This window comes from Meles meles, chromosome 2 (assembly GCF_922984935.1).
Source record: "Meles meles chromosome 2, mMelMel3.1 paternal haplotype, whole genome shotgun sequence".
Classification (NCBI taxonomy): Eukaryota; Metazoa; Chordata; class Mammalia; order Carnivora; family Mustelidae; genus Meles; species Meles meles.
The window spans coordinates 174,243,855-174,256,324 of NC_060067.1; the positions used below are offsets into that span (position 1 = coordinate 174,243,855).

The 12,470-nt window shown below is 34.4% G+C and overlaps 1 protein-coding gene across 1 annotated transcript in view; it reads right to left on the reverse strand.

The window, feature by feature from the left end:
• Window positions 1–1,775: 1,775 nt before the first annotated feature.
• LOC123936944 (A disintegrin and metallopeptidase domain 3-like) overlaps window positions 1,776–12,470 on the reverse strand; it is a 106,186-nt gene continuing 95,491 nt past the window's right edge. The window contains exons 17-20 of the mRNA XM_045997438.1: window positions 8,459–8,545; window positions 6,669–6,783; window positions 5,185–5,347; window positions 1,776–1,824 (exon numbers count right to left, since the gene is read on the reverse strand). Of these exons, the coding sequence (XP_045853394.1) occupies window positions 1,776–1,824; window positions 5,185–5,347; window positions 6,669–6,783; window positions 8,459–8,545 (414 nt within the window). The remainder of the gene's footprint in view (window positions 1,825–5,184; window positions 5,348–6,668; window positions 6,784–8,458; window positions 8,546–12,470) is intronic.

Genomic DNA, 12,470 nt, shown 5'->3' on the forward strand with positions numbered 1-12,470 from the left:
TTGCTTGCTTGCCTTCTCTTAGCTGCACTGTACCTTTTACATTTCAATAAAAGCCTCCTGTGAGTTGACCCTGGAAAGTCAAGTACCTACCTTCAGGTATCTGAACTGGGTAAATAGTTGCACCTCCTCCTCCTCTTTGCTTACAAATCCCTTGCTGAATAAGGCTCACTCTTTCATTCATACTCAAAACCTCTATCCAGCTCCTTCCTCACCACCAACTCTCCCATTTACTCTTACTGAGAAATAAGACCATTTTACGTGTAGGGTAGTATTTGTAAATGTCTTCTCTGGTAGCAGATGGGAAACAGAGATCCATTGACCTAACTCTCCATCAAAGTAAAATATGGAGGAATGGCAAATAGGTAATTGGATGAACTCTTGATTTCACAAATGGCTGAATTTTTAATTTTTCCATTTACTCCCAGTGATAGGTCTAATATGTCAAAACTAGCATTTCTTTATGTATATGGCTTTTAAATTTGAATATATAGGTACACAAACATATATATGTACATATACCAACAATTTATGGATATGCATGTTGAATATATACAGATGTCAACTTTATCTCATTTTACAATAAAGAATTGTCTTTCTAACTTGGAGGACAATGCATTTATCATTTTGCCTTGCACCTAATAGATCTTCAATAAATGCCAATTCCATTTTCCATCACCAGGCATTTATCAGGTTATATGTGTCAAATTGTGAATTCTTAAGAGTTAAACCCTGGAGTCTGGTTGTCTTAAATGAAATTCCAGCTCCAAAATTTACTAAAATTTTATACACATAATTATTTAAGTTTTTTTATGTCTGTTTCCTCATTTCTAAAATATGGATAACAATAACCATGGAGCTTTAGTGAGGAAGAAATATAAATGTTGCAAGTCAATCTGTCTAAATCTACCAAATTAGAAAATTACCTGTGGAAGCAGGATGCATGATGGTTCATTAATATTTTAGGAGCATATTTAGAATCTCTTTAAAGTCATTTCTTATCATAAAAATGTTGGTTAATAAGTCTCTGGCTAGGGGCACCTGGGTGGCTCAGTGGGTTAAGCCTCTGCCTTCGGCTCAGGTCATGATCTCAGGGTCCTGGGATCAAGCCCCGCATCAGGCTCTCTGCTCCACCGGGAGCCTGCTTCCCCCTCTCTCTCTGCTTTCCTCTCTGCCTACTTGTGATCTCTCTCTGTGTGTCAAGTAAATAAATAAAATCTTTAAAATAAAATAAACCTCTGGCTAATATTAACTAACATTAACTATTTGTAAATTAATGTAAAACAAAATTATCAAATGCTTTGTTTTAGTCTTTGTCTTAGTTTTGTTTTTGGTTTTTTTTTCCCATTTTATTTATTTTTTTTCAGCATAACAGTATTCATTGTTTTTGCACAACACCCAGTGCTCCATGCAAAACGTGCCCTCCCTATTACCCACCACCTGTTCCCCCAACCTCCCACCCCTGACCCTTCAAAACCCTCAGGTTGTTTTTCAGAGTCCATAGTCTCTTATGGTTCGCCTCCCCTCCCCAATGTCCATAGCCCCCTCCACCTCTCCCAATCCCACCTCCCCCCAGCAACCCCCAGTTTGTTTTGTGAGATTAAGAGTCATTTATGGTTTGTCTCCCTCCCAATCCCATCTTGTATGTGATATTGACAAGTAGAAATCAAGATGCTGGAACGTGGAATAATACCTTTTTTACACCAAGGTATTGTTAAAATGTTTAAAGTAGTTTATGAATTTTATCAATTTCACTAATTTGATCCCTCAGATTACCTTTAACTTGATGACTGGTTGCTGTTGCTACTGCTGTCTCCTGATACAGATCTGTAAAAAAAGAAATGACATTACTTTAGGGTTAGAAAACCTTGTAATTTTTTTTCTGTCTTTTGGACTACAGTTGACACAAAATGTGACTTTAGTTTCAGGTGTACTGCTTAGTGATTTGACAAGTTTATGCATTATGCTATATTCACCACAAGTTTAGCTACCATCTGTCCAATTATAGCATTACACTGTATTCTCTATGCTGTGCCATTTATTGCCTCATCTTCTTAATTCCACTACTAGAAGCCCACATCTTCCTCTTCCTTTCACCCATTTTAGCCAACCCTCCACCTCATTCCCCTCTGACAACCAACAATTTGTTCTCTGTATTTACAGATCTGATTCTGCTTTCTGTTTATTCAATATTTTTTTCCATTTGTAAGTGGAATCATATGGTATTTGTCTTTCTCAGTCCTACTTATTTCATTTAGCATAATAAGTCTCCAGATATTTTTTTTAATTTTTTGAGAAACCTCCATACTGTTTTCCACAATAGCTGCACCAATTTACATTCCCACCAACAGTGCACAAGATTTTTGTTTTGTTTTCCTCTACATCCTTGCCAATAGTTATTATTTCTTATTTTTTTGGATTCTGCCATTATGACAGGTGTAAGATCATATCTCATTGTGGTTTTGAGTTCCATTTCCCTAATGATTATTGATGCTAAACATCTTTTCATGTGTCTTTTTGCTATTTGTATGTCTTCTTTGGAAAAATGTCTATTCAGTTTGTTTGCCCGTATTTAAATCAGATTATTTGTGGAGGCTTTTTTGGTGTTGAATTGTATGAATTCTTTACTTTAGTTATTAACCTCTTATCTAATATATCATTTACAAATCCCTTCTCACACTCAGTAGATTTCTTTTCTGGTTTATTTCTAGGTTTATTTCACAGTGCATAAGCTTATTTTGGTGTAGTCATATTTTATTTTTGCTTTTATCTCTTTTGTCTGGAGAGACATACCTAGAAAAATGTTTCTACTACCAATGTCAAAGAAATTACTGCCTGTGTTTTCTTGCAGGATTTTTACAGTTTCAGGTCTCACATTTAGGTCTTTCATCCATTTTGAGTTTATTTTTGTGTATGGTGTAAAGAAGTGGTTTTATTCTTTTCTTTTCTTTGTGTGTAGGTGTCCAGTTTCCCTAGCACCATTTGTTGAAAATACTATCTTTTTCTCATTGCATATTCTTGCCTCCTTTGTCACAGATTAATTGACCATATAGTTTTGGGTCCATTTCTGGGTCTAATCCATTGACTGGTGTGTCCATTTTTGTGCCAGGGTCATACAGTTTTGATTATACGGCTTTGCAGTTATATCTTGATACAACTTGACACAACTGGGATCATGATACCTCTAGCTTTTTTCTTCCTTTTCAGGATTGTTTTGACTCTTTGGGGTCTTTTGTGGTTCTATAAAAACTAGGATTATTTGTTCTAGTTCTGTGAAAATGCCACTTGTAGTTTTAGGGAGATTGCATTTAATCTGTAGACAGCTTTGGGTAGTATGGATATTTTAACAATAGTAATTCTTCCAACCGATGGGCATGAAGTATCTTTCCATTTGTGTCATATTCAGTTTCTTTCATCAATGTCGTATAGTTTTCAGAGTAAAGGTCTTTCACTTCCCTGGTTAATTTTATTCCTAGATATTTTATTCTTTTTGTTCCAATTGTATATGGAACTATTTTCTTAATTTTTTTCTGACACTTCATTATTACTGTATAGAACCACAACTGATTTCTGTGTGTTAATATTGTATATGTCAACATTGCTAAATTCATTTATTAGTTCAAACATTTTTTTTGGTTGAGTCTTCAGGTTTTCTTGTGTAGAGTATCCTGTCATCTGCAAATAGTGACAGCTTTACTTCTTCCTTACCAACCTGGATACTTTTTATTTCTTTCTGTTGTCTAATTGCTATGCCTAGGACTTCCAGTACTATGTTGAAAAGAGTGGCAAAAACAGACGTCCTTGTCTTGTTCCTGATCTTAGAGGAAAAGTTTTCAAAGTTTCATCTTTGAATATAATGTTAGCTGTGGGTTTTTCATATATGGTCTTTTTTATGCTAAGGTATGTTTGTCATAAGTCCATTTTCTTGCGAGCTTTTTTTTGATGGAAGTTTTGTATCATTATGTTATCTTTATTTGCACAAGTGAGAAACAAACATTTTCCTGTAGGATATAAAAGAGACCCACTTATTTATCCTTACTTCCACATTCTTTTTTCCCTAAGTATCCACTGACTGAGCAAAATTGTGACTTGTATGGTTTTATGGTTAAAAAAAAAAGCTGTATGTAAGTGAAGTAAGTTGGATGAAGAAAGACGACTAGCATATCATCTCACTTATGTGTGGGATCTAAATTTTTTTAAAGATTATATTTATTCATTTGACAGAGAGGGAGAGTACAAGCAGGGGGAGCAGCATGCAGAGGGAGAAGCAGGCACCCTGCCAAGCAGGGAGCCCAATGTGGGGCTCAATCCCAAGGCCCTGGGATCATGACCAGAGCCAAAGGCAGACGCTCAACTGACTGAACCACCCAAGCATCCCTCTAAATTTTTTTAAAACAAAAAATAAGCTCATAGATACAGAGAATAGGTTGATGGTTACCAGAGGTTGGGGTATGGGGTGAGTGAAATGAATGAAGGAGGTCAAAAGTACAAACTTCCGGTTACAAAACAATTAAGTAATGAATATATAATGTATAGCATGGTGATTATAATTAACAATAAAGTATGGCATGTTTGAAACTTGCTAAGACAATAGATCTTAAAAGTCCTCATCACAAGAAAATAAAATTTTGTAACTAGATATGGAGACAGATGTTAACTAGACTTTTTGTGGTTCCCATTTCAAGTAGCTTTAGAAACATATGAGCAATATTAAGTGTAAAATGGGCATTGTCCTATCTGTATCCACCCTTTGCTATCATATATACATATATATATTTAACATTTTTCTCACCTTCTACATATTCTATTCACAAAAGTTACTTCCTTATCTCTATTAATCTCCTTGATACAACTGAATGTCAATGCAAAAAAATAAATGAGGTTGCTTAGGTGGTGGACAGAGTCTACTAAAGCAACTGTAGTCCATATGGCTTTTAATTTGAAAGGTAGTGTGAATTTACTGAGCAGCTTCAGTTATTTCTGAACCTACAAGAAAAAGAAAGATAACTTCCACATGAAATATGAAAAAAGAACTGGCATATGCCAAGGCTCAATATTTCTAAATATTGATCCAATTCATCCAAGATCCAAACTCAGCACTTCAAAATCCTACTTGCAATATTCTGAATTTTAATTCTTCCTCAATTGGATTTTAATATTAATTTTAAAAATAATAAATTTACTTACTCTTCACTTACTGTTCCCTCTCTGTTCCAAAATCTTATTTTATTCCATTTAAAAGCAATGATGGCAGTTAAAATAAGGATGGGTAGAAAAATGTAGAAACTGATCAAGAGGCCATTTTTTTGAGGAGCAGCATATTGTTTTCTAAGTAAGCGTTTACTTTTCTCTGAAAACATGAAAGTACATTTTAACTTATCAAAAACTATATGCAAAGCTTATTAGTAAGTTGAAATATAAAAACTTGTGTTTCAAATAATATGGTGATAGTATAAATTTGTTTTAAGATATTTTCAAAAAATAAAATTTTTTAAAAATGTAAAAAAACTTAAATATATTTTCCAATATTCTGTGACTATGCCCCCAAAGAGCATTATATATTTGTCAACTCATTATATAGTTGATATAAATTTATATTTAATCTTTACGTGTTATATTCTATTTTTTATTATATTCCCTTTTATAAACTGCTACTTAAAATATATTAAACTGATATTATTCTTTAATACATTTTTCATTTAAAAAATAGAGTAGGTATAAAAGAGGGACTCTAGAATGGGAGGAAGATGACAGAGGAGTAGGGAACCCTAGTTTCATCTGGTCCCTGGAATCCAGCTAGTTAGCTTTCAAATCATTCTGAACACTTGTGAAATCAGCCAGAGATTCTAAGAAAAGAATTGCTGCAATTCTACAAATAGAAAAGGGGACGACTTTCTGCAATGTAGGAGATCTAGAGAAGCAAACCCCAGGCAATATATTGGAAGATAAAATGTGAGGTTGGGGGTAAGCCTCCATCAGCTGGCTGCTGGAAAATGATAGAGCAGCAGAGTGTAAAATCAGAACTTTTTAGAAGTCTGCCCCAGTGAGGGACATCCTGCTGAAAGGGGCTCAGGTAGCAAAGCAGGGCACAATCTTAGGCGGGACAGTATGGTCTCAGGATCTCTGGGTTCACAGAGAGAATGAGGGTGTCTGAGTGCAGCAGACTTCCCTGCATCAAAACTGGAAGCTGGCTGCAATCAGCAAGCCCATGAGTGGGCTTTCACCTCAGTGTTGCCATAAACCTTGAACTTCAGAATGATCAGGCGACTACTCTCCAAGCAGGGACCCAGCAAGTAGCAGAACCATGCTATCCCCTATTCTGTAATTTAATCATACTTATCTAAAAAACTCTGCTGTATAAACAGAAATGTTTTGGGAACCATGGTTAAAATTAAAGGGAGGCCTATTAGCATATTCACTTCTTGACTGGAACTAAAAGTATATGCAGAGTTTTGATTGACAGTATGATCTGGATCTGTACTGTTTAATATAGTTGTCACTGGCCACAAATGACTACTTGAATTTAAATTAAACAAAGTAAAATAAAAAGGAAATTTTAACCCTTTAGTTGCACTATCAACATGTCAGGTGCTCGACAGCCACATAGTCAGTGGAGACCATTTCTATAAGTACAGAAAGCTCTACTGAAGCACACTGATCTCGATACTAACTACCGGCAAACCAAAACCCATCATCATAACTTCCTCCTGGTGATGCTGGTGCTGGTTCACAATGTGGAGGAGAATACCCAACATCACAGTGACAATGAAGCTTATCATTGCAAACCTAAAACAAAAAACAAACAAAAAATTAGAACATTTTAGGTATAACACAAAAATTAAATGCCTTATTTGTGACTGTTAGTCAATATATAAGTTATTAAAGTATGATTGCTTCATACATTAGTTTTTTATTTTAATGTGGAAAATAATTTTTACAATAAAATGTAATATAATAAATGTCTTTGCAGTATCTTTTCAATGTCATAGATACTTCTTATTTGTCTTTTGTCTTTTTAAATAACGATAACACACTGATACAATGAAAATACCTTATTCTAAAAAGGCATAGAAATTATGAAGCTCAAAATTATGAAATTAAGAGAGTTGACTTATATTATGAATTGTGCTAGATTTTTTAAAAATGTCTGTGATAAGAGCCAACTTTTACAAAAAATGGAGGGGGTGGATTGTAAAGGAAAAGTCTTGCTTATCCAGACATAGATACCAAAAGAATTTTGCTAGAAATAGGAAGGCTAGAAAACACCTATAAATCTGGTGGATGAATCAAAAAGGTCAGAAGCACAAGAGAGAATCTAGAAGTATATTCATGCAGAAATTAAATTTAAACTAAAGAAGAAAGGAAGGAAACAGAAAAGAAACTGCTAATGATAGGACATGTTAGCGATTTGGGAGAGAATTTTGATACAAAAACATGCAGGAAGGTCAGTTTTTTCCTGGATTATTATTTAAAATATGAAACATCAGTATGGCAGCAGACATTAGCCACAAAGTTAAGGCCAAATGCACTCTTGGAAAAATTTACAAAATTTCTACACCCTGGCAGCTAATTTCACAATGGATGGACAAATAGAAATGTAAATGGCAATATGAGGATACATACATGCTTAAGAACTGGAACTTTATTTCTTAACTAAATGCAAATTAACAATATATTTAGCTGTGAGAAGAGATTTTAAAAACTAAGAAGCTAGTCTGGCTAGAATTTGAGAAAATACACATTTTCGCTCATGATAGATGAGAGCAAATCTGGTATATTTCTAAAAAACATAGTATTTATGAAAATTTAAATGGTGCATAAATTTGACCCATCAGATTTCATTGCTAACAATTTAAGAAATCAGTTAATTGTCCAAAGGTGAATGTACAATAATGTCGATTATACCATTATTTACATTAGCTAGTTAAAAATTTGACATAATCTAAAAGTCCATTGGCAAATGAGTTTTAAATATAGTATAGAAGAGACATACACAGAAATAAATTGAAGATATTAAAGGACAAAGAGATCTGAATGAACAAGAAATTCTGCTCTCATAAAAACATTGGATTATAAGTCATATGTATAAGTATATTAAGTGTATGTGTTTAAATGTATCAGTACACAATTATAAGCAATTATAAGTAAAATTTATATAAGCATGTATAAACATATGTTTGTAATCTTCAATAAACCCATTTCCAAAATTTCATACTGGAATATGTTGCATACTGCACTTTTGTACAAAGTTCAAAGTTTATCAGTTCATGAAGCCAATAATAATCTAAACACATAAATCTTATGTATATATATATGTAATAGAATCACTTTCCTTATTTAACAGTAATTTTCTAAAAGAAATTTCCACATCAGATAATTCTGAACCTTATTATTATCCTGGAAAAAGTTACTGACATGGATTTTAAATGCTATATGTAAAAATAGAGGAAATAATACATACTCCATGTCCACTGCAATTTATTTCTGACCGACAATTTGGTCTATTTGGGTAGTCACTGGCTTCTTGGCAGGTTCCATGAAAGCAATACTAAAATTTTAAAACAACCAACAACAAAAATTTTAAATGTAAATTCAAGAGTTGAGTAATTGTACTTGGTATAAAAATTAGATGCACAAGATAGATACACATACACACCCCCACATACACACACACCCACACACACACCAGATGAATCAATTTCATGACATTTATTCCTTCTAATAAAAACAAGTCGGGAGTCTAAATGGCATGTTATTACACTATTACATATAAAATTCTGAGAATGAGATACTATTTTTTCCTTATGAGGGAGCACAGCTGTGAGTTTATGGATACTAACTGGCGTAAGAACAAATATAGGTAACTTATACTGATCATTTGTAATGAGCTAGGATGTGTCTTTTTATTTTCTATGCAATTTTATAATATATACTCATATTGACTTTGTGAAGAAGATGTTTTTTGGTTTTTGGTTTTTTTTAAAGTTAAGGGTTTTTGTTGTTGTTGTTTTAAGATTTATTTATTTATTTATTTATTTATTTATTTGACAGACAGAGATCACAAGTAGGCAGAGAGTCAGGTAGAGAGAGAGAGGTGGAAGCAGGCTGCCCGCTGAGCAGAGAGCCTGACGCGGGGCTTGATCCCAGGACCCTGGGATCATGACCTGAGCCAAAGGTAGAGGCTTTAACCCACTGAGCCACCCAGGTGCCCCGAAGAAGATGTTTCCATTCTCATTTTGTATTTGCTAAAAATAAATGTATTCTTTTAAGGTAATGCATGAGTTACAGTGCAAGAACTACTTTAGTCACAGAGCCACATATTTATTGACCAGTGCTAAGTATCTGTCATTTTTATGTTTATTTCCAACATTAATGACAATATCTTTTATCTTTCACATTAGCAATGTGATCTTAGTAAAAATTATTTAATATCCCCATGCTTCAGTTTGTCCATCTTTGAATTTGGAATAGCAATTGATATCCAAAATTTTTTAAACTATAGGTTATTAAAAAATGTAGGTATAAGGATGAAGCAATTTGTTAGACATAAAGGAATAAAAGTAATGTTTGGCACATAGTAAATGCTCACTAATACAAGATACTGTTTTATTGTTTATTTACCTCATTTTCATGTAGATTTTAAGTGGTTATTCCTATATCCAAATTTTAACTTAATCTGAATATCTTTGGGGTATTTTCTAAGATTATCTGCTGACTTTTCTCAGGTTATCTGATAGAATATACACTATGTGATGAATAGTCTTAAAAATCATTATTTCCTATCACTATAACCAATTATCATCATAAAGGAAAGAATATCAGCTTGTTCATTAACTTAAAGTGCTCTGATGAAGCCAGCAAGAATAACAAAATGTTGGACAAACCAACATCACCTATCCACTCAACCATCTTCATTCTAGTTCTCTTTAAAACATTGTCATGAGGCAATAATAGATGAGTCATATTTCACTGGGTTGTCTTTAGGGGGAAAATAATCCAGGAAAAGTTAACACCTATGCTTCGGATACAATTTTCAAGTAAACAGATCAGTTTGTAGCTGGCTCCGTTGTAATGACAGCAAAAGCAAGAGACATTATAAAAGTACTTAGCCCTGGGCAATGGTTGGGATGATTTTTTGAATATAAACTAATCTACAAGACTTCCGTCTTTGAATAAGAGACACAAATAATGTTTCAGAAGCAGTTACAACATGTATCAAAGGAAAAAAATATATATATGTAAATGCATATTTCTTGAAAGAGAAATGCCTGGATTCTGTAAGCATATTTTCTTACAGTCCCAGGTGTGAGTAAGAAAAAGGCAATTAATTGTACTTATCTATTCAATGATTAACTTATCTACTTTTGGACAATTAAATATGTCCTAAACATACCCACCTTCAGGTTAAAAATGAATGTGCTGAGAGGTGTTATCTTCCCTACCCGACCTGAGCTAGAAGTTACTTCAATAAACTATTCTGTTCTAAGTCTTATAAATAAAAAAGAAATCAAAAAGCTTTCTGTCACATCCAGTATTAAGCAAACTTGCATTATTGGAATAATGCCTATCTCCATGCAGTATAAATATATGCGTTTTATTTAAAATTTTATTACAATTCATAAGAGACATACTTTTCCTCATGTTATAAATAAGATATAAGGTCTCCCCCCTCTTTCCTTCTTTCTGTTCTTTTCTGTTAAGATAATTTTTATAAAGGACCACATTAATAATAATAAGATAAAGAAGTCTTTCCTTTCCAACCACTCTGAAATCAACTGAACAAGGTGGAGTAACAAATGAAAATGAAGTATATCTTTGATGAATTTTTTAAATAACCACAGAATAATTTCAATTCAAATTCACAGACATGGCACTCACAATTACTCCCCTTTTCCTAATTAATGTGAGTAAAGGAGAATCAGAACAAGGCAATTAGACAGTGAGAGATTTAAGAACTTCCTGGGATTTCAAAATAAAATGAAGACCACCGATGGGTAAAACGAAGTGAGGAAGCAACCACATCACATACAATGGTCAAGGAGGGAGCCTGGTTGACCAGCCTACAATGCTTGGAGGATCTGCAGCCTCAGAGTAATAAGGAAAAGCAAAGGAAGAAGAGCCAAAAATGCAGTTTGGGCAGGAGGGCCAAAATGTGGAATTATCCACAGAAGTGTCCACAAAACCACAGAAGCAGTTAGCTCTCGTATTCACTACTCACCTCTCCTTTCTCTCAATTACTAAATGCATTCCGCAAAACACTTTTATCCCAAAGGAGAAAATTAAGGAAGGCATTATGTTTCCTAAAGCAATTGAATTAATGATGACTATAGATTTTGGACTTTTCAAGTGGTCTGTCCTTTTTGAGAATCGCTATCCATTTAAAGTTTTGGAAGTACCACGACCTAAATGGCTAGTTCCCAAATGAGACTGTCATTTGACAAATGCTTGTCACATGGAAAAGGCTTCCAGTTTTGTGTTGTTTTTCTTTTTTTTTTTAATTAAAAATAATGTGGGAGTAAAACATCATGCCAACTTAGCTCCTACTGAGTCAAGTAGGAAAAGTCAGTCTCCCTCCCACCACATCTCAGTCCCTTCCTTCCCTTCTCTTTCTTTCCCTGCCCTTTTCCTCCCCTTCTCTTCCCTTCCCTTACCTTCCTCTCTCACTCCTTGTCTTATTTCACTTAGCATAATCTCTTCCAGTCCCATCCATGTTGATACAAAAGTTGGGTATTCATCCTTTCTGATGGAGGCATAATACTCCATAATATATATGGACCATATCTTCTTTATCCATTCATCCACTGAAGGGCATCTTGGTTCTTTCCACAGTTTGGTGACTGTGGCCATTGTTGCTATGAACATTGGGGTACAGATTGCCCTTCTTTTCACTACATCTGTATCTTTGGAGCAAATACCTCGTAGTGCAATTGCAGGGTCATAGGGAAGCTCTATTTTTAATTTCTTGAGGAATCTTTACACTGTTTTCCAAAGTGGCTGCCCCAACTTGCAATCCCACCAACAGTGTAAGAGGTTTCCCCTTTCTCCACATCCTCTCCAACACTTGTTGTTTACTGTCTTGTTAATTTTGGCCATTCTAACTGGGGTAAGGTGGTATCTCAATGCGGTTTTGATTTGAATCTCCCTGATGGCTAAAGATTATGAACATTTTTTCATGTGTCTGTTAGCCATTTGCATGTCTTCTGTCCTTTGCTTTTTTTTTTATTTTTTATTTATTTCTTATTTTTTTATAAACCCCTGTAGCCCCAGGGGTACAGGTCTGTGAATCGCCAGGTTTACACACTTCACAGCACTCACCATAGCACATACCCTCCCCAATGTCCATAACCCCCCTCCCCCTCTCCCAACCCCACCTCCCCCCAGCAACCCCCAGTTTGTTTTGTGAGATTAAGAGACAACTATCATATGATCTCCCTGATATGAGGACGTGGAGATACAACATGGGGGGTTAGGGG